The 22,639-nt window shown below is 37.8% G+C and overlaps 1 protein-coding gene across 1 annotated transcript in view; it reads left to right on the top strand.

Moving 5' to 3' along the window:
* Nucleotides 1-17,270, top strand: part of LOC148726425 (uncharacterized) — a 36,426-nt gene extending 19,156 nt beyond the window's left edge. The window contains exons 7-12 of the mRNA XM_088727324.1: nt 968-1,261; nt 7,713-8,369; nt 9,044-9,232; nt 10,457-10,480; nt 11,318-11,611; nt 14,346-17,270. Coding sequence (XP_088583450.1) covers nt 968-1,261; nt 7,713-8,369; nt 9,044-9,232; nt 10,457-10,480; nt 11,318-11,611; nt 14,346-16,855 — 3,968 coding nt within the window. The 3' untranslated portion in view covers nt 16,856-17,270. The remainder of the gene's footprint in view (nt 1-967; nt 1,262-7,712; nt 8,370-9,043; nt 9,233-10,456; nt 10,481-11,317; nt 11,612-14,345) is intronic.
* Nucleotides 17,271-22,639: the final 5,369 nt, after the last annotated feature.

The following is a 22,639-nucleotide window of genomic DNA, read 5'->3' as shown; positions in this document are numbered from 1 at the left end:
CGGCATTCTTTGTTTCTTGCGGGACATCGCTTGTCATCCTGAGTGTGTCCTGACATGTCACATCTGTAGCATCTCTTCCCTTCAGTTTTCTCTTGGACGGAATTTAGTCCTTTTGTCAATCCTTCATTTGGGTTCTCAATAGCTTCTGCTTGTCTGTCGCTGGCTTCCATAGACCTTGCAGTATTTTGTAGTTGCTCTAAGGTCAGTCCTCTTCCTTTCTCCAGAAGTTTCCTTCGCAAACGACTAGACATACATTTTTCGATTATCTGATCACGAATATTTTCATCCTTGGCATCACCGAATTCACAGTATTCTGCCCTTTCACGAAGCCTTGTGATAAACTGATCGACGCTTTCAGTAGGGAACTGAGCCATAGTTCGAAACAGATGTCTCTCGTAGGGGACATTGACTTGGGGCGTGAAGTATTGATCGAGTTGTTCCATCGCTACTGTGTAAACAGTTTCACCTTCGCCAGGTTCTCGAGCTTCTGGAAACGTGTAGTAAACATCTTACATTTGTGGACCTCCACAGTGAAGAAGAAGAGCTTTCTTTTGCGCTGCGTTTTTTACTCCTTTTCCAACGATGAGTAATTCAAATGATCGCTTCCATTTCTTCCATCGTGCTCCAACAGTTGTAGGATTCCCGTGAGGATCGAAGCTAGATATTCCACCTAAATCAGTGATAATTGCGGCAGCCATTCTCAAACTACAATATAGATCCTTCAATCAGTGGTTATCCTCGTCGCCAGTTGTAGTATCCCGCCCGGATGGTTCGGATCTAACCAATAACACTCGGATTAAACCAACGCACATTAACTTAACAGTTTAATGGTGGACAACGTGTTCTAACAACAACTCTCGCACGCATGCGCCAATGGGTAATACACTACAACAGCAATTAATCTACTTACAGTAAGTATTTTACTTTCATCGGAGACAAAATTGAAGAGAATTATTATTTTGAACAGGTTTACCTGAGAAACCAATCATCACAACTGTAGAAAGTGAAGTTGACATAGATTTCACTGTGACTTGGTCAGAAGTAGAGGCTAACAGCAGTAATTGCAGCATTAAATACCGTCTGGAATGGACGAAACAACCCATGACACAATTTACAGTACTGGTTCAACGGGGAAACATTGTGGAAACTCACTACAAGATAACTGGTCTCGAGTATGACGCAGAGTACGAAATGAAGCTGTTTGCTGTCAACAAACAAGGAGACAGTGAGCCAGATGTCAGAACATTTAAGACAAAGAGTGGTATGTACTGTACCTTAACTTTGAGTAGAGTAGTTGCAAATGAAATAAACAAATATAGTTGGGTCCTATATCCACTGAGGAGTAACACTGCTTTTCGTAAGACAAAGAATTGAGAAACTTTGTGACAATAGGTTTAATACTCATACCGCAGCACTTGTAAAAGAAAAGACAATGATTTGCCAAACTTTTTCAAACACGCTGAGGCCCATATTGTGAACTTCTAGTCATGATTTAATATTCTGGCATATATGTTTACTGTAAACATTTTTTCAACTATGTACCACCTCATTGTAGGCCAAATCTATACCAAACGTTTCCTGAACTTATAGGCTACCTGCAAGTCACATTAGTTGATCTCCCCTAAAAAGTTTACAACCCTATCGGTAGTTCCACATGCAAAGTTCCTCTTCTGCCAACTATGCATATGATATCTATTTTTAGCACTCCTTCAACATTCCTTTGGGTAATGTCTCCTGCCTAGTTCTTCCCTGGGAATCCATACAAATTACTTCTCGATCTTTTCAACTCCACCTCCACTCTCCTCGTACTTAAAAAAAAACCAGCAGGTTGCAAGGTTTCAGAGAAGTAATTAAAAAAACTAAAACATCCTCTGGTCTATTCAAGGGGAAGAGCGATGGGAGGCCTCTGTCGCTAAGGAATTCGAATTCATCACGCACATCGCTGAATGTAGCAACGCTCTGCCTTGAAACGGTTTTCAACCAGATTTTTCACCTCGACTGTACTCCCAAACTAGATGAGAATGGAACAAATTGTCACATCATCTGTTTCAACATCGGTCGTTTAGTGATTTAAATATTTCTCTAAGAGTCTGGGACTATTCAGGCAAATAGGTTAAGTTAACCAGGGCAATAGAAAGACTAATATGCTGACAATTTTGTTGCCAATTGCAGATTTAGACTTTCCAATGAAGTTACGTAAACTTCAAAACTTAAAAAACCGTTTTAAAGTATTCAGATTCCAAATCTTCTCTTAACTCCCTCGGCGGCCTTCTTGACCCTTAAAGTAGCGGCTAAGTTGGAACGCTGTTCTAATTACAAATTGGTGGTTTAGGTTAAGTGTATCCATTACCTAAAGGTCCCGGATTGGTCACGAATCAGAAAAAGAAATCTGCTTAAGCGTAAACCAGGTCAGAGCTATCGTGCACTCGAGAGATCCTCACTGACTTATATTTAAACTCAAGGGAGTGCTTCTTAAAAGCGATTCAGAATTAGGAAAATCTGGTTTTGCAAAATTGACGGAAATATCTATTTCTGAAATTAGGTACGAGGGGTCTTAAGTGTGATGGAGTTTGAGAAATGTAGATTTTTCCATCTTTCATGGCTGTAAGCGACTTAACAGGACCAGTCAAGCGTCCTTAATGATACGTCACGCAACCCTTGTCAAGCTATTCTGACAACACTCCACTCCCCTCTCAAGGATAACTTTTTCATGAAATTCATTGTTGTTGTTACCAACCTTATCAAGCGAAAGGGTGAGGGAAAGATTTGTTAACAATTATTACGAATTACAACCTACCATTAATTCTCGTTCGATTTTATTGGATACCTGAGTTATCAGGCAATAACTCCCGTCTGCGTGGATATTTGTCCTCTGATTGTTTCCGTCAGAAAGAAACAAAGCTAGTGGGAAAAAAAGCCTGCTCTAAAGTTTTCTCTTATCATCTCTATTTCCTCTTTTTCACACGCAACAAAAACAAAGTCGTTTTGTTGAGTCCAGTGATAGTGGTATTAAAAAGCTGGTCGCGTATACTCATCCGCCGTCAGATCAACCCTGGCTTTTTAAAGAGCGGTTTTCGCGTGATATTAAAATTAAGAGTTACAAAATAAATAAACTCTTTTCTGGTTTGCTGACTGATAATGTTCGTGGCTCGGAGACTGTCCTAATGATGTTAACAACAATGAGTTTCATATCTCTATTACCACGGATATCCAAGATACTGTGCTGCTTTAAACAGTAACCCACCTTGTAACACCTGGTAAAGAGCCTATCAATTCTACTTAAATATTTACTTTGAAAAGCACACCCCCAGACCTTAATAGCATATGTAAAAACTCAAAGGATCAAACTTTGAAAAAGTAAGTCTAAATTCTCATTAGAGTAGCTATAACATTTACATATTCTTAAAATGTACAACCTGCTGCTAGGCTTACTAAGTAAATAATCAATATTAGTGTCCCAATTAACTGGCACTTGCTCAAAAGTAACACCCAATAGTTTCAGTTTTTCTTTCCTCCCTATGATCTCGAGTGCTTCAGGAGACGTCCTGGTAGTCTTTCCTTGTAAATGAAGTTCCCATGTTTTCGTGAAGTTGACTTGATTAGAAAAAATTAAAATGTTTGAACCAAAGGTTTTCGGTTGTTTGCCATCATCAGGGTTGAAGATAATGACCGCCTGCACATACATATATGTCTTATGTAATTCCCGATGGGAGAAGTTTGGAGACGTAAGAAATAACTTTTTGTTCAAACTTGGGCGGAATTGTTGGACTACGCGAACATTATGGACATTAGTTTCCTTTCAGTTTATCAAGTCTTGAAAAATTGATGAAAATAATTATCCACTTGGCTTATCTGGTGTGTTTCCGTGAATATATTATTTTCTGGCGATTTCATTGGAACTTTTGGGTATAAAAAAAGCAGATGGGTCTTATGAATAAATTAATTATCTACAAAATTAGAGGATACATTATCCAATTTAAAATTACCACACCTCAAAGTAATGTTAATAAGGACACTCTCTAAATGGATAATGTGAAATATTTTGGATTAACATGACCATTTGACATATCCATCTTGCCTTTTAGTGATTTCTTTTCTTCTTTCTGCATGGTAAACAAAACAGTAGGCCGCTTACAGCGATGAATCAGCTTTGAGCGGCAATATTTTTGTAGATGGGTGTGGAGATTTTTCCCTCCTGAATGCTGTTTTATGGTATCATCAAGTATGAAAAAGCTTCAAAGTGTTCAATTGAGGCGTCTACCATGGGTTAAAGGCGTAAATTTCGTAAAAAATTGAGTCCGCTTTTTGTGCAATGTTGGGTGGAATTTTTGAAACTGTGCATAAGTTGACTGTCTGTACTAAAAGTGCGCCGAAACCGCAACATATTTTTATATTTCCATACTCCTCCAACCTATTCTAGCTAGTTAGTTAGTTTGAATCAATATATCATTGGGAAGAAGTTGGAATTTTGCGCTGAGCCCAGCCTAAAGGTTGCATATTTACGGTCATGGCGGCAAAGGCAATTAAAGTAGGTGACAAACTGAAAAATAACTTTCAGTGCAAAAACGGTTGAAAAAGAAAAATGACGAAGGGCTAACGGTCGAAACGTCAGCTGAAATGAGTATTTTATCAATCTTTGATTGATGTTTCTTGTTGTGTCAATTACCGTAATTTCTGGCCGTTAACCAGCGGGTAATCTATTGATTTTGCCTTAAACACGCGCCACTGCGAATAAGAGAGAGGTACAGGTTATGTGACAATTTTGACATCAACTGGCAGTTGAATTGAAAAAAAAAATCTCACCTACCTGTGTTTCCACCTCTGAGATGAATTTTGTTGTCTAAAGAGTGCCACAAAGTGGCACGAAAACATGATGCCGACTCGAGTTTATTTTTATGTTTACTGAATACAATTTTTCCAACCTTATACCTTTTCAGTGAATTTGCTAGGGGGGGTAAGAATTACTTCTCCGTTTCTGCAGCCCTACCCCCCTCTCTCCCCTACTTAAAAGAAAACCTAGAGGGGTAGTTACTAAAACAGGAAACACCCAAAAACCACCTTTTTCGTTTAGGGTGGCTTTTGGGTGGCTTTGGATGGTTTTGGGTGGTTTTGGGTGGTTTTGGATGGTTTTGGGTGGTTCCATGTTTTAGTAACTACCAACCTGGAGGTTGCAAAAAGTCAGATAAGTGATTGAAAGAATTAAGAAATCCACTTGTTTATTTAAGGGGGGTGTTTTGCTAGGGAATTTAAATTCATTACACACAGCAATGAATCTACTTACAGTAAGTATTTTACTTTTATCAGAGACAAGATTCAAAAGAATAATTATTTTGAACAGGTTTACCAGAGAAACCCACCATCACAAATGTAGAAAGTGAAGTTGACAAAGATTTCACTGTGACCTGGTCAGAAGTAGAGGCTAACAGCAGTAATTGCAGCATTAAATACCGTCTGGAATGGATGAAACAACCCATGACACAATCCACAGAACTGGTTCAACGGGGAAACATTGTGGAAACTCACTACGAGATAACTGGTCTCGAGTATGACGCAGAGTACGAAGTGAAGCTGTTTGCTGTCAATAGACAAGGAGAGAGTGAGCCAGATGTCAGAACATTTAAGACAAAGATTGGTATGTACAGTCATGTACATTTATTTAAACTTGTTCAGTCATAATGTCATAATTCTAATGGATAGTTTTCCATTGATATCATTTGTGAAAGAGATCATTATACAAGATGAACACTCAATGTTTTAGAGATATGGTTAATTACCTGAAAGATCTACTGTTAGTAACAGTTGCATCTGTCAGGAATTAAAAATCCTGATTCAATAATTTTCAAAGGTTTACCTGACAAACCAACCATCCAAAAAGAGGAAGGTGAGGTGGATGTAGAGTTCACTCTAACTTGGTCAGCATCAAATACAAACTGCACCGATATCAGCCCTAAATACCGTCTGGAATGGAGGAAGAAACCGTTGACAGGAGCCAGCAAACTTTGTCAACAAGGAAACACTGATGAAACTCACTTCAAAATTACCAATCTTGAGTATAACTCAGAGTATGAAGTGAAACTCTTTGCCTTCAACAGACATGGAGAAAGTGAGCCAGAGGTCTCAACATTTATGACAAAGACTGGTGTGTACCTAATTAATTTCATTGGATTTAACATTTGCCACTTCATTTCAGAACTCTTTGTTTATTGTAACACATGGATGCTTTCTAATGGAAACCATGTAATCTGTCTGAAAAAAATGCCAACATGATTATTGCACACCGAGAGAACAGAGTTTTGAGGGTTTTTTTGTTTTTAAATGAGCGTTGGAAGAATCGAAGCAACATAAAATGTTAAACAATTTGAATGAATGGTAGTGGGCATGCATGTCAACAGTCAGCGAAAAGAAATGATCTGACATGTGATTTTGAGAGCCTCTGCATTTAAACTTTTTAACCCCTAACTATCATCAAATTTCTCCTGATTAGACTTGTGTCTAATTTTTGATGCTGGAGAGAGTAGTTTATCAATCTTTTATTGATGTTTCTTGTTGCATCAATTACAGTAGTTGAATCTCTTTGTTGGTATTGATTACCAGCCAACCATTTTGAAAATGTATGCCTCTGAAAGCAAAACACCTCAATGATCATGGCATAGAATTAAAAATCTTTTGTCTGAGTATTTTGATTCAGAGATTACACCCAAATTATTTGCTTTACTATACTTGTACATTTCAGTACCAATCATTATACTTGTTGTCTTACTTTGAAGTAAGATGTTGAGTTTAGATATAACTTTGTGAACTTTATGTCATGATTAAATATTTTGGGATATATGTTTATTGAGTAAATTTTTTCCAACGTTGTACCTTTCCAGTGAATTTGCAAGGGGGGGTTAAGAATTATATGTATCTTTACTTTCTTTCAAAGGAAAGTAACGCGCGGTCAAGCCGCCTTTCAGGAGTTGCACTGAAATCGTTTCCTTGTAAAATACTTCTTTACATCTTTACATCTAAATTATTAAGCGAAAATGCCGTTAAAAGGCAGAACTAGGTAGAATAAATTAAGACATCCAGAAAATAATTTATGTTGAAATAGTTCTATAGAGGTTCAAAATTTTGAAATAAAGAAGTGAAAATCCGAGACTTATCTCGGTCCATTTGTCTCGTTTTACCTTTTAAAACAAGAAATTCGTGGAACAGATGGACATCATGTTTGGTCTTTTTCTTGGTGTTTTCATTTTCGTTACCGTGTATGAACTCTTCTACTGATGAATCTAGGCTCTGGAAACGGTTAGTCTGATTTGAAGCCATCTTTCTAAAGAAAAATGCACCTAAGCTCTTAGAAATGTGCTATTTGTCAGTCAAGAGGAGCGGCAAGCGAGCAACACAGTTTTGTTCACTAGTGAAAATAATGATATAGCCAATCAGAGCGTCGATACGTCTTTTTTCACTAGTGAAAAAAAAATGATGTGACCAATCAGCTGGCTCTTCCAGCACGAAGAGACTATTTTAATCTCGATGCCTTTTGGTGCGTAAATCTCGGTATGAATATAATAAACTGTTTTACGCATGGCCAAGGACTCATTGATACATGTATATTATTGATAACTGGTTTTCTATTCTGTTTCTACATTGTCTTTGATTTCATGTGGATCATCTAATAACTTGTGATGAATGAATGGAAAAAATATTAAAACTCCATTCTTTGTTTTCAGAGACAGTACTAGTGTCAGGAGAGAATAGATCAGCACAGAATAGTAAAGCCAGCCCACCAAAGCTCAGTGTTACACTTCCACTGATGAGTGATCTTCCAGTCACCTCTTCTGATTGGAGCAAATATGTCAAACTCCCTATTGATATTCTGTTATTAACAGTGGAGGACTGTGAGTTCTTAAGCTGTTTTACCTACCTGAAGGAACCCTTTAAGAGTTACCACAACAGTATTGGCTATGTGTACTTTGGGTGCATGGGTGATGAAGGAAAGAAAATGAAAATCGCATTGATGAGGTGCTCCAAAGGTTCTGATGTTCCTGGGGGCTCTTTGTCTGCGACAAAAGATGCCATCTCACTCTTGAGACCCAGGGCTATTATTTCTGTTGGTGCCTGCAGTGGTTTGAACAGCAGAGAGGCTAAGCTAGGAGATGTGGTTGTTTCAGCAAAGCTGATAACAGCTGCACACAAAACTCCCCCGAGCAGAGATATTGGTAACCTGATCAAACATGTGGCTGATGGGTGGAAGACACCTTTACAAAATGCTGATGAATATAATGCCAAAGTGCACTGTGATGGAGTGTTTCTGAGTATCTCAGAGGCAAACAAGGACATGATTGGTCAACATCCTGAAGCAATTGCAGTTGAAATGGAAGGTGGAGGTGAGAATCATGCTAATTGTGATGATGTATGAGTCAAAGGTACAGTATTTGCACTTGTAGCAAGTGTTTTTAGAGAAGCTGTGCTAGAATTGTCTCAGCTGGCTCAAGAAACCTTGCAGGAATTGTATATGCAAATTTGATTTTGTTTTAGGCTAGGGTTTGGTAGGAAGATGTTTTTGTAAGGGTGAAGGTGACAAATTAATTAATTTACAATTGATTTGCCCCTTCAGGATGTCATGAATTGTGAAAGAGTTTCTCCTTCCAATATCAATATGATATCAAGCAGACAAGTAATAAGATCGAATAGAAAAAATATCAAGAAAGGGATTATTAGTGGATCCAAAACCCAATTCTCTCAACCAACATTATAGGATAATTAGATCTAGGGAGTGAGAGAGTTAAATCTAATTGATAACATTTTGTCTCTTGAGAAATGTAAACTGAAAATTAATTTAACGGTCTTGGTGTACAAGTTTTCTTGTGAACATTGGTTGTACATGTAGGGACTTACACAAACCTCTTTCTGTGATGTGGATGTTTACCAGAAGCTAGAGTATGAATCTGTGTGAACTTCAATTGAACAATAATAATCACAAGGATGCAAAGAAATAAGCTTATAATGGTTAAGAGACATGTCAGTGTTAAGAGACATTCATGAATTTTTTTTTTTTCAGGAGTGTTTGCAGCAGCCTATGATTTTAAGACAGAATGGGTGGTAGTCAAGGGCGTCAAAGACTTTGCAAATGAAAGGGAGTCTTCAAGTGAGAAATGGAAACAAATTGCTTGTGTGATGGCAGCATCTGTTGTGGCCAACATTTTGAGTGATCCAGTCATATTCCAAGATTGGCCTCACTATAATGCAGGTATTTCTGTCTCAATCTTTTTTTTTAAAGGATAGATGTGATTTAGATCTAAGTTCCCACAGCATAAACTTATGGATTGCAATAAGAATGAGTCATTCAGTATCAGTTTACAAAATAGGAAATCAATCAAGTTACACTAATTTTGATTCCCATAAGTTGAACATGGTTTCTTTAAACCTTTGCACCCTGAAGTCTGTATTCATATTCTCCATACTTTTCTCTATACATTTACTTGGGAACTGACAAGGAGAATTCATTCAATAATCAAAGCTTCCTAGTTTGGCAATAATTTCCTCTATTCCCGTCATCTTTATGAATGACTCAACAGTATTAGTGTAATGAAAAAATAGATGCAGACCTCTCAAAGGATTTAAATGGTTACTGTAAGTGTTAGGGAGAAACTTTTGGTTACATTGAGGGATGTAACAATGGATAACAGTTCATTCTGTGAGTGAGGAGAAAACCTGTATTCTGTAGTTAGTTTGGTTTATATAACAGCCAAAAAATGGAGAACTGACAGAGGCTAATGACATCTACAAAAGAGATTTGATGTGATTTGAAATATAATTATTCCAGGGCCAATTTGCAACACATCAAATTGTTTTCACACGTTTTACTCCCCTGATCTCATTAGAAATTCTCCCTACCGTCTGCCATTGATTCTTATGATGTTTCTTTAAATAAATTGGTAGGAGAACAATTTTTAATCCCTTATTGATATTTATTTTTGTTCTCATCACCTGTCTGGTTGATATTGTAAGAAGAAAATAATTCGGTCTTGGTCACTCATGACATTTTTTAAAGGATTAAACTGTACAACTGTATTTTGATGTTCGAACTTTTTGGAATGGGAAGGAAAGTGATGGATGCCAGCTCACATATTTATGTTTTTTTAACCTTTTTCTTGGAATGTGGAATTGATTTCACGTTGGTTTGAGACCATTTTAAGTGAATGTCTTAAAAAGAAATTGGTTTAACATTTTCACTCCTATGATTTCGTTAGTAATTATTGTCTTCGCTGTCTGCCACATAATTCTTATGATGTTACTTTGAAAAACTTTGTGTTGGGTCAACCAACAATCCCCTTGTTGATATATTTCTTAATTCTCATTACTTGTCTGCTTGATATTGTATTTATATTGTAAGGAGAAATTCTTTCTTGGTCACTTGTGGGAGTTAATGGGTTAAACTGACAACATTGTTTTTGTTTCTTTAATAATTTAGGTGCCAATGAATTACATGCTCAAGGTAAGTTCCTCGTGTTCTCATGATTGAAATACTTGTAGCCTTGGTGATATTTATTGCTCACTACATACAGTAGTTATATAATGATTAGTGAATCATAGAATGCGTCAGACTTTTAGAATTGTTTCCTTCCTACTGTCTCAGACTTTAATTAATTTGTAGATTAGGCTTAGCAGCCCTTTCCATTGAACAGACTTCATTTCATCACATTTTGCCACTTTGAAAGGTTTGCACAAACTAGTACGTAATTTTTCACCGCCTACTTTCCTTGGTGATGTTAAGGTGGCTGAACACAGTTTTCTCGCGCGCTTTTGCTATTGCAATTGAGCGCGTGCCCAAGGATTGTGAAAAACAAACATCCCATCAATTTACTCAACACGTACCCAAACCATCTGTGCTATTTTCTATACTTGTACTTGCTTTACTATACTTGTACATTTCAGTACCAATCATTATACTTGTTGTCTTACTTTGAAGTAACATGTTGAGTTTAGATATAACTTTGTGAACTTTATGTCATGATTTAATATTTTGGGATAGATGTTTATTGAGTACTTTTTTTACAACTCTTTACCTTTTCAGTGAATTTGTAAGGGGGGGTAAGAATTACTTCTCCGTTTTTGCTACCCCACCCCCCCTCTCTCCTCTACTTAAAAGAAAATCAGGAAGTTGCCAAATGTCAGAGAAGTAATTGAAAAAACTAAAAAACCCACTTGTTTATTTAAGGGGGGGTGTGTTGGTAGGGAATTTAAATTCATTACACACAGCGATGAATCTAGTTACAGTAAGTATTTCACTTTCATCACAGACAAAACTCAAAAGAATTATTATTTTGAACAGGTTTACCTGAGAAACCCATCATCACAAATGTAGAAAGTGAAGTTGACAAAGATTTCACTGTGACCTGGTCAGAAGTAGAGGCTAATAGCAGTAATTGCAGCATTAAATACCGTCTGGAATGGACGAAACAACCCATGACACAATCCACAGAACTGGTTCAACGGGGAAACATTGTGGAAACTCACTACGAGATAACTGGTCTCGAGTATGACGCAGAGTACGAAATGAAGCTCTTTGCTGTCAACAAACAAGGAGACAGTGAGCCAGACGTCAGAACATTTAAGACAAAGAGTGGTATGTACTGTACCTTAACTTTGAGTAGAATAGTTGCAAATGAAATAAATAAATAAATAGTTGGGTTTTAAATCCAGGAGTAACACTGCTTTTCGTAAAACAAAGAATTGAGAAACTTTGTTACAATAGGTTTAATACTCCTACCGCAGCACTTGTAATAGAAAAGACAATGATTTTCCAAACTTTTTCGAACACGCTTAGGCCCATATTGTGAACTTGAAGTCCTGATTTAATATTCTGGCATACATTTTTACAGTAAACTTTTTTTCAACTATGTACCACCTCATTGTAGGCCAAATCTATACCAAACGTTTTCTGAACTTATAGGCTACCTGCAAGTCACATTAGTTGATCTTCCCTAAAAATTCTACAACCCTATCGTTAGTTCCACATGCATAGTTCCTCCTTTGCCAACTATGCCTATGATATCCATTTTTAGCACTCCTTTAACATTCTTCTAGGTAATGTCTCCTGCCTAGTTCTTTCCTGGGAATCCATACAAATTACTTCTCGATCTTTTCAACTCTACCTCCACTCTCCTCGTACTTAAAAAAAAACCAGCTGGTTGCAAGGTTTCAGAGAAGTAATTAAAAAAACTGAAACATCCTCTGATCTATTCAAGGGGGAGGGGGAGGGGAGGCCTCTGTCGCTAAGGAATTCGAATTCATTACGCACATCGCTGAATGTAGCAGCGCTCCGCCTTGAAACGGTTTTTAATCAGATTTTTCACCTCGACTGTACTCCCAAACTAGATGAGAACGGAACCAATTGTCACAGCATCTGTTTCAATATCTGTCGTTTGATGATGTAAATATTTCTCTGAGGGCCCGGGACTATTCAGGCAAATAGGTTAACTTAACCAGGGCAATAGAAAGACTAATATGATGACAATTTTGTTGCCAATTGCAGATTTAGACTTTCCCATGAAGTTAGATAAACTTCAAAACTTCAAAAATGGTTTTAAAGTATTCAGATTCAGGAATCTCCTCTTAACGGCACCTCGGCGGCCTTCTTGATCTCCAAAGTAGCGGCTAAGTCGGAACGCTGTTCTAATTACAAATTGGTCTTTTAGGTTAAGGGTATCCCATTCCCTAAAGGTCCCGGATTGGTCACGAATCAGAAAAAGAAATCTGCTTAAGCGTAAACCAGGTCAGAGATATCGTGCACTTGAGAGATCCTCACTGACTTATATTTAAACTCAAGGGAGTGCTTCTTACCAGAGATTCAGAATTAGGAAAATCTGGTTTTGCAAAATTGACGAAAATATCTATTTCTGAAATTAGTTACGAGGGGTGTTAAGTGTGATGGAGTTTGAGAAATGTAGGTTTTTCCATCTTTCATGGCTGTAAGCGACTTTACAGGACCGGTCAAGCGTCCTTAATGATACGTCACGCAACCCTTGTCAACCTATTCTGACAAGACTCCACTCCCCTCTCAAGGATAAATTTTTCACGAAATCCATTGTTGTTGTTACAAACCTTATCAAGCGAAAGGGGGAGGGAGACATTTGTTAACAATTATTACGAATTGCAACCTCCCATTAATTCTCGTGTTATTTTATTGGATACCTAAGTTATCAGGCAATAACTCCCGTCTGCGTGGATATTTGTCCTCTGATTGTTTCCGTCAGAGAGAAACAAAGCTAGTGGAAAAAAAGCCTTCTCCAAAGTTTTCTCTTTTCATCTCTGTTTTTTTTTTTCTCTTTTTTTGCACACAAGAAAAACACACTCGTTTTGTTGAGTCCAGTGATAGTGGTATTAAAATGTTGGTCGCATATACTCATCCGCAGTCAGATCAACTCTAGCTTTTTAAAAAGCGGTTTTCGCGCGATATGAAAATTAAGAGCTACAAAATAAATAAACTGTTTTCTGGTTTGCTGACTGATAATGTTCGTGGCTCGGAGACTGTCCTAATGATGTTATATTTTCCCTCGAAACTTCGCTTCTAGGCCTTGTAAGATAGACTGAGGGGAAAGTTACCAAATGCCGATTGGCTGAGACAGAAGGCATTTTTAAATTAATTTTGGTACTTGCCCCAGGCAAGTGCCAAAATTTAGAAAACGTTAAAATAGGTTACCTTTGCCTAAAACTTTTGATATCATTGCTGGCAAATGTTTTTCAACAGGATTGCTTTCATTTCTTTGACGTTGTTGTACAAAAATAAAACTAAGTGAAAACTGAAATGGCTTTCCACGAACGTGCTTACATGTAACAGCGTGCGTTATTGATCTTCTTATTAGATTTCTGAAAGCACCCGTGAAATTAATCCTTAATTTTACTCGGCTCTATCCGATTACCCCTGCATATATTCACTTTTCAGACAGTCGCTCAGTAGTGGACATTGTCAGCCGATATACTAGCCGCCCGAAAGGGTTTGTTTACCCTATGATATACTTGATTTTTAAGGGAGGAATAACGCTTTAACGAAACAACCTTTTCTATCCTTTGGATAGGGGTGGATTTCTCAACCGATCGACACAATAGACACTTTTCAAGCACTCGGCTCTTTGCTAGTTAATCTCCCTGTGCTGAACTCGAAAGAAAGTATTTAAACTGCATTTACTCGTGTTCACATAATTAATAAGATATTTTCCTTCCCCTTTTGTTTAGCCGTAAGTCCCTACACAACAGCTTTAAAAGTTCAACCCTGTGGAGTAAGAATTCAGTAAAGTAGACAAACTGTCCTCCTCGCGTTCTTGTTATTTATTAAATATTTTCTCTTTCTTATCCTTCAGCCATAACTGCTTACACTACAGCCTTAAAGACTTCCATTACAGACCAAACGGAGTTCCAACCCAAACTGCTGGCCTTTCACAACATTTCCAACGCAAAAACAGATGAAATATTCACTAATCTTCTCATACAACGTGGAAGAAAAGGCCTCACCAGGAATGACGAGACATATTCAAGGAGTGAAGAGCTTAAGCGTTACGGAAAAGTCAGCGGTACTCCAGTTAAGCACTGCGATGAAATATTTCTTGGCCCGAGTAATGATCAGGAGAATCCTAATTCTATTCTTGTCGTTGGAAAAGCAGGGATTGGGAAATCTCTGTTTTGCCAAAAGGTGATTCGCGATTGGGCCAACAAAAAATTATTCCGAGCAAGAGAAAACATTAAAATTCCAAATTTCAAATTTGCTTATTTGCTTACTTTCCGTCAATTGAATTTGCTTGAGGAAAAGCGTGTGACCTTACGCGAAATCTTAAACTTTTCTTCAATACTAGATGATGTTACATTTGAGTATATTGTAAGCCATCCCGAAGAAGTTTTGATTATCCTTGACGGCTATGATGAGTATTCTCAGCAAGATTACATCACTGGAAACTCGGGGATAAAATATCAGAATGACGCTAGATCTGAAATGCCGGTGGCCGCATTATGTTCAAAACTCATCAAGGGAGAGATACTGAAAGGTTCTGTCGTTGTTGTAACCTCGCGGCCTGATGAATCGGATAAGCTGGGAGGAATCCGTTTTAGACGGTACGTAGAAATTGTGGGATTTTCTTCACAACAGGTTAAAGAATACATTCAAAAGTACTTCAAGAAAAACGAAAATATGAAGAGCGCTGTGCTTGAACATGTCATGAAGAATGAGAACCTAGTCAGTTTTGCTCATATTCCTATGCTCTGTTATCTGTTGTGCTTCGAGATGGAGTATACTCTAAACGAAACAAGAAATCCTCGTGACCTTCCTGTCTCAACAACCGACATTTACACAAAACTTATCGATATTTTTGAACTCAAGCACTGCTCCGAGTCCGAATACAGACAGAAAGAAATTGCTGAACAATTCAACCTTCCTCCGGTCATTAAAACCACATTAGAGAAATTATCAAAACTAGCGGCAAAACTTCTGTGCGAAAGTAAGCCAACTTTTGAGGAAAGCGAAATAGAAGGCGGTTTTGAGTTGGAAGAAGTCAACAAACTGAAAGGTAGTGGTCTTCTTTACTGTGGTCAGCCTTATAGGACTGGTTCGATCAGAACCACGAAACACTTCAGCTTCACACATCTCACTGTCCAAGAATTCTTAGCCGCCCATTGGTTTGTAAAGGAAAATTGTATTCCAGTCGAGAAATACTCTGAAATGGTTTTCCAATTCATGGCTGGCATTTTGTCAAATGAGGGAAAAGAGGAACTGATGGAAAAGTTGTTGACCAGTAGTCGAGTTTCAGGGAGTGATACTGCACTTCTGAGAGCAAAGTGTCTGAGTGAGTATCAAGACAAAGAATTCGCTAAAACGTTTATCAGGAATCATCCGCAAGCGTTCAGTAGTTCAGACGGCGTCATGATTTTTAATGGTTTATCAGATGTAGACAGCATTGCTTTATCATTTGTATTGGACATTATCAGTGAACTAAGTAAAGAGGAAGCCAGAGAGGCACAACACAAATGTTCTGATAAGTTCGTCCCAGTTAAGAAGTTGGAGCTTTTCGATTCCCACCTAACAATGTCTGGAATACAACGAGTCTGTAATTCACTGATAAATGAACACTCTCTTGTGTCTCAATTGATTATAGGAGGACCAGTCACTGATACCGATGAACAGTCTCTCAGAAGTGATCCTGATACCGGTGTTGCCAGTCTATGTGAAGCTTTACAGCATCCAAGCTGTAAGCTAACCACACTAAATCTGAGGGGTAATAAGATCACTGATACCGGTGTTGCCAGTCTATGTGAAGCTTTACAGCATCCAAGCTGTAAGCTAACCACACTAAATCTGAGGGGTAATAAGATCACTGATACCGGTGTTGCTAGTCTATGTGAAGCTTTACAGCATCCAAGCTGTAAGCTAACCACACTAAATGTGTTTAGTAATGAGATCACTGATACCGGTGTTGCCAGTCTATGTGAAGCTTTACAGCATCCAGGCTGTAAGCTAACCACACTAAAGCTGAGGGATAATGAGATCACTGATATCGGTGTTGCCAGTCTATGTGAAGCTTTACAGCATCCAAGCTGTAAGCTAACCACACTAGGCCTGAGTCATAATAAGATCATTGATACCGGTGTTGCCAGTCTATGTAAAGCTTTACAGCATCCAAGCTGTAAGCTAACCACACTAAATCTGTTGAGTAATAAGATCACTGATACTGGTGTTGCCAGTCTATGTAAAGCGTTACAGAATCCAAGCTGTACGCTAACCAGACTAAATATTCAAAGTAATTATAGTATTAGTGAGTTAAAAAAAAAATCTGTTCAAGCCATAGTAGAGAAATACAGACCAGGTTTTGAACTTACAATTTAGAAATATAGCTATTTAAAGCACTTTCTGTAAAAGTTGGAAGCAGCGTCAAACTAATCTACATCATTAGCTTACAAGAGATCTCGCCAATTTATTTTAATGATCTTAATTTTAAGCTAAATCTTAAAAAAGGACAGTTACGAAATGGTTAGAAAAAAGATATTTTGAATCATTACTGATCATAGTAGTAGTTTATGCTAAAAGGCTGTCGTGAAAGCAGCTTGAAGCCTGAAAACGTTAATAGTTTTTGTGGACTTGATAGTTTATTATTATAGGTACTCAAAGTAACTTTTGTCGATCTTTTTTTCTGGGTCAACGAGAGTTACAAAGTACTTGAAATGTTATAGCTCAATGTGAGTAAAATAAAACGATTGTTGTAAATAGAATCGCATTGAATAAAGAATTTGTTAATAGGTTGCTCGATGGGAATATATTGCTTCCTATACCTTTGGTTTGTGGGTTTAATTGCCTGAACCTTTTTACTCTTAAGATCTGATTGTAAATTCTCCCCTCTAGTTGATACACATTTCCAAGTTAATTAGTTACGATAATTTGGTGTTAGATTTGTAGTACTAAGTGTTAAATTCTCATTACCTGTTTCCTAGATAATATATGGATATCATAGGGAGAAGTTACATGTTAATCACTTCTGGAGTTTTCTGAAAAAAGGCTTGTTTTCTTGCACTTACTCGATTTCGAACTCATTCTTGAGCCATTCTTGAGCCGAGCCAATTATTGCAAAGATAGGTTGCGGGATTAAATTTTTTATTGCGTGAACCAAGCAAATTTATCGTACAGGTTTATGCCTTCAGTAGTTTTTCGTTTTTTCATGCACCGTTATATGAAGTAAAACCAAAGGACAGTGCAGATCACGGTTAAGTTGTTGAAGTGAGCGCTAACAGAGAAGTTTTAATTATTTAATAAAAATATCGCTCTCTAGGCCATGGTGACACAGACTTCAGATTCCACGTTGCCCTTTATATTCTACGTAATAGATTGCAGATTACGTGAAAATGTGGAAAGGAAAAAAAGTTAGCACACGAGGCTAAGAGGTCAAGATAACACAGAATCCCGTGCTTTAAACGATTTTTGCTCTACTTTTAACCTCACCCAATTAATCAATAAACCAACCAGAGCCACGGAGAATGGGGAATCGTTAATCGATGTTGTGATGACCACGAATGAGAAACTAATTGCTTCAAACGACGTCCTTATGTCAACTATTAGCGATCACAATCTTGTTTACATCTCGCTGAAGTTAAAAAAGCCAAGGATCAAGCCCTGTTACGTCACTATTAGAAGCTATACTAATTACAGCGCCGACAATTTCCTACGTGATTTGTCACATGCGCCTTTTCACATAATAAGCCTATTTGACGATTTCAACGATCAAGTTGATGTATTCAACGAACTGTTCTTGGAAGTACTAAGTCAACATGCTCCAGTCAAGAGGGTTAAAATTAGATCTAAACCTAACCCCTTTATAACACCAGAAATTCGTCAACTAATGAGAACGCGCGACCAATGGCGCAAACTTGCGGGAAAAACAAATGACCCTCTCCACTGGAACGGATACAGATTTTTTCGTCAAGAAGTGAAAAGAGAGATTCGTGTGGCCGAAAAAGTTCACGTCAGGACTCAGATCCTGGATAGCAATGGAAATTCTAACTCAATTTGGAAAATCATTAACCGGTGTCTACCACGTAAACAACAAGATAATTTTATGGCTTCTGAGGATCCCACTGGGTTAGCTAACGAATTAAATGATTTCTTCATTTCCGTCGGCAGTAATACTGCTCAAAAAGCCAGGGACTTATCTTTACATCATGGACTTAATGTAAATTTGGATGTGCCGACTCCTTTACACATATCCACCGACGTTAGCCCCGAATTATTCGTTCTCCATCAAGTCACGGAAAATCAGGTAGACAGGGTAATTAGAAGCCTACCATCTAACAAAGCTCCTGGAATTGACAAGATATCTTCTAGAATTCTTAAAGACAGTTTACCCAGTACGCTAACAACAATTACCCACATTGTGAATAACTCCTTTGTTACCAACACATTTGCACGTGCATGGAAAACAGCAGAGGTTACACCTATTCTCAAATGCGGTAATCCAGATGTCACTTACAACTATCGCCCCATCTCATTATTACCAATATTCTCAAAAGTCACTGAAAGGTTGGTACATGGACAACTTATGGAGCATCTAATTAGAAGTAATAAACTGGCAGCACATTAGAGCGGAAATAGAAAGCTTCACTCGACAGAAACCGCTCTGTTGTACGTTACAGATCAGTTGCTCCAGGCTATGGATAACAAGAAAGTTTCCATCATGGTTTTATTAGATATGTCTAAAGCATTTGATAGTATTCGACACGACATCTTGTTATCCAAGCTACAAAATCTCGATTTTTCCCAGGGTGCGTTGAATTGGTTTCAGAGTTACCTTTCTAACCGACAACAGTGCGTTCGAATTGGTGACGCAGTTTCTAAAGTACTCACACTTGAGTTCGGAGTTCCGCAAGGCTCTATTTTAGGTCCGGTTTTGTTTACAATCTATGTTAACGACCTCCTTTCTGTTCCTAAACGTTGTCTATCTGCCTCCTATGTTGATGATTGTAAATTGTATTTGTCCTTTTCACCTGCCGAATTATCCACGTCCATCCTCGCCTTAAACGAAGATCTTACGAGAATATCTCAGTGGTGCTGTAAAAACTCTCTTTTGATTAATCCGGACAAAACTAAGGTTCTAGCTGTTGGATTACCACAACTTTTAAAGAAACTGTCATCATTCAGTATAACACTTTTTGACAAGGAAATAACACCTGTGCCTGTCGTTAAGGACTTGGGTGTTCTTCTCGACACACACCTCAGTTATAACCAACATATCACTGAGATTGCCTCTAAATGCCTTTTTAAATTGTACCAAATTAACAGAATCAAGCACCTCCTGGATAGGAAAACACTTCTGTTAGTAATAAATTCATTTGTCTTTAGTAAACTCCAATATTGTTCAACTGTCTGGAGTAATACCAGCAGCGGCAATATTGACAAGTTACAAAAAGTCCAAAACTTCGCTGGGCGAATTATTCTGGGACTAAGAAAGTATGACCATATTTCGGATGGGTTGCGATCGTTGAAATGGCTTCCTATTAGAGAGAAACTCATTCTAAATGATGCTACTATGATGCACAAATGTATTAACAAGCTTGTTCCAGACTATCTTGCTGATATGTTTAAATCACGTTCTCAAGTCCATAATAGACAAACTCGATCATCTGGTGCTTTGGATATAACTTTATGTCGCCTGTCAACAGGACAGCGCTCCTTTGCTTTCAGAGGAGCCAAACTCTGGAACTCCTTGAATGATAACATTAAGTCCTTAAAATGCCCCAGGAATTTTAGACGTCATCTTGCAAATGTTTTATTAAGTTGATATATTATATTATTGATATATATTTTGTAATTATAATATTATTGTATTTACATTCTCAATTAATTTATATATTTGTATTTTTTTATTCTATTGAGCTGAAAAGCCCACTTAGGGAGCATCAATAAAGTGTAAGTGTAAGTGTAAGAGGCTCAGTCAAGTGCGTCACTAGCGGATGTGAGAACCGCGTTCCAAAAGCCTTTGTCCTTTGTTCCCACCTCAAGCTCCACCCCTCCACCTAATTAAGTTAGTGACGAGCTTTTGTTCGGCTTAGATAACAATCATGTATGCGGCATGGTCCTGGTCGATTATCGAAAGGCTTTCGACATGGTGGACCATAAGCTATTGTTGCGCAAGTTGGAGCTGTACGGCATATTCACCCGGGAACTTGCCTGGTGTCACTCTTATTTGTCGGATCGGAAGCAAATTGTCCGTGTAAATGGGAGTGAGTCGAGCGAAGCTTTGATGTTGCATGGAGTCCCTCAGGGCAGTATTTTAGATCCTTTTTTTTTCATTTTGTTTATTAACGATTTGCCCTTGCATTCAAGTGCTCAGTTGGACCTTTACAAAGGCGATATGACTGTCAACGCTTTTGCGGATGTGAAAAACTTAACCAACTTAAGTTCATCCCTAACTAAGTCTGTCTCTGAAATTCAATTATGGGCTTCAGCAAATAAGCTCCCCTTAAATGAAGGCAAGACTTAAGTACTTACGATCACTGGGAAAAGATGTGTGGCTGACATAAATGGAAGTGACATAGTTGTTACTGTAAACGGAAAACAGCTGAATAATGTGGATTGTGCTACCTTATTAGGAGTAGAAATTGACAGCAAATTGTCATTTAATGAACATATTGAGAAAATATGTAAAAAGATGGCCTCTAGAATCGCAATACTGCTAAGATTCGAGCCTGTTTGCCTCTTAAACAGCGACTTGAGTTTTATAATAGCATTATTCGCCCTGTTATGTCTTACGCCAACGTGGTTTGGGCAAATTGCGACAAAGAGTCGGTTTATTGGGTCTTAAGATTGCGAAAACGTGCGGCACGAGTTATTTCTTATGCCGATCGCACGACACCATCAGTTGCTTTGTTTAACAAGCTAGATTGGATTCCGTTTTATGATCAACATAAGATAGATAAATGCATAATAATGTATAAGCGAATTAATGGGCGTTTGCCGAATTATCTTAATGAACACCTAATTTTGAATAATAAGCGGCACTCCCGCAACACTAGATATTCAAGCATTAATGCTGTTTGTCCTAAATACAAAAGAGAATCAGAGAGAGGACGCTCTTTCGCTGTTTCGGCTAAAAGACTGTGGAATAGTATACCTATTGAAATTAGAAAACTAGATTCTATAGCATGTTTTAAAAAGAACATGTTTGCCAAGATTTTTAAGGAACAACAATGTTTGCATGATTTTACTATTTAATAATATCTTCTTAATTGAATCTTGTCTTATTTGAAATGCTTATTTTAAATGTTTACATATTTTAGCTTAGATATTTATCTGATTATATAGTTGTGTAATCTGTGGGGGCCACAAATTTATTAGCCTCTGACTATTAAGTGCTACCCTCTTTAAATAAAGGCTTTCATTCATTCATTCATTCATTCATTCATTCATTCATTCATTCATTCACCCCCAACTAAGGGAAAGGCCCTGGGAACGAGGTTGACTGATGTGACTGTAAATAATGGCGTAAGAGTGGCCTAATGAAATTATTCTCACTTTGAATTCATTCCCGATTGATCCTGTCCATGTTTTCTTTTCTTGTCGGCACGTTCTTTTCCTTTCTTGTTTTTCCATGGGACATTAAACCCTCATGTCAGTATTTTAGGAAAAGCCGTCAGTGATTAGGAAAAAAGAGAAATTCTTCAAAACTGAATGAAACAAAAAGAGGGGCAAAATGTGAGGGCGAGCAATGACTGTTGTCAGTATTTATGTGAGAGGCTTAACATAAGACAGAATACGTTTTTATTATTTTCTTTTCTGACGGGGTGTGGTGGGGGGAGAGGGGTATTTCTGTCAGGTAACGCTTGCCTGTTCCAGCGTCTGTGCAACTGAAACACGGATCAACTTCAAACTACCTGTTCACCTCATTTACATGTGTCGGGAGGCTTTGAAGAACGAGGCATAACACAATAGACGCTATTCCTATTTAATGACATGTAAATGGGTGGTCGGGTATTCTGCAGTCTAGCCCAAAATAAAATGAAAAGTAAAAGAACGGTTTGTTTCAGTGATGGGTTCTCTGCAGTCGTTTAGGAGATTCACCATCCACTGGATTTTGCAAGAGTATTTCCGTTCATTTCCAAAGAGAATACGTTAGAGAAATAACCT

Source organism: Stylophora pistillata, chromosome 7 (genome assembly GCF_964205215.1).
Source record: "Stylophora pistillata chromosome 7, jaStyPist1.2, whole genome shotgun sequence".
Taxonomy (NCBI): domain Eukaryota; kingdom Metazoa; phylum Cnidaria; class Anthozoa; order Scleractinia; family Pocilloporidae; genus Stylophora; species Stylophora pistillata.
This window is presented reverse-complemented; position numbering and strand designations above follow the sequence as displayed.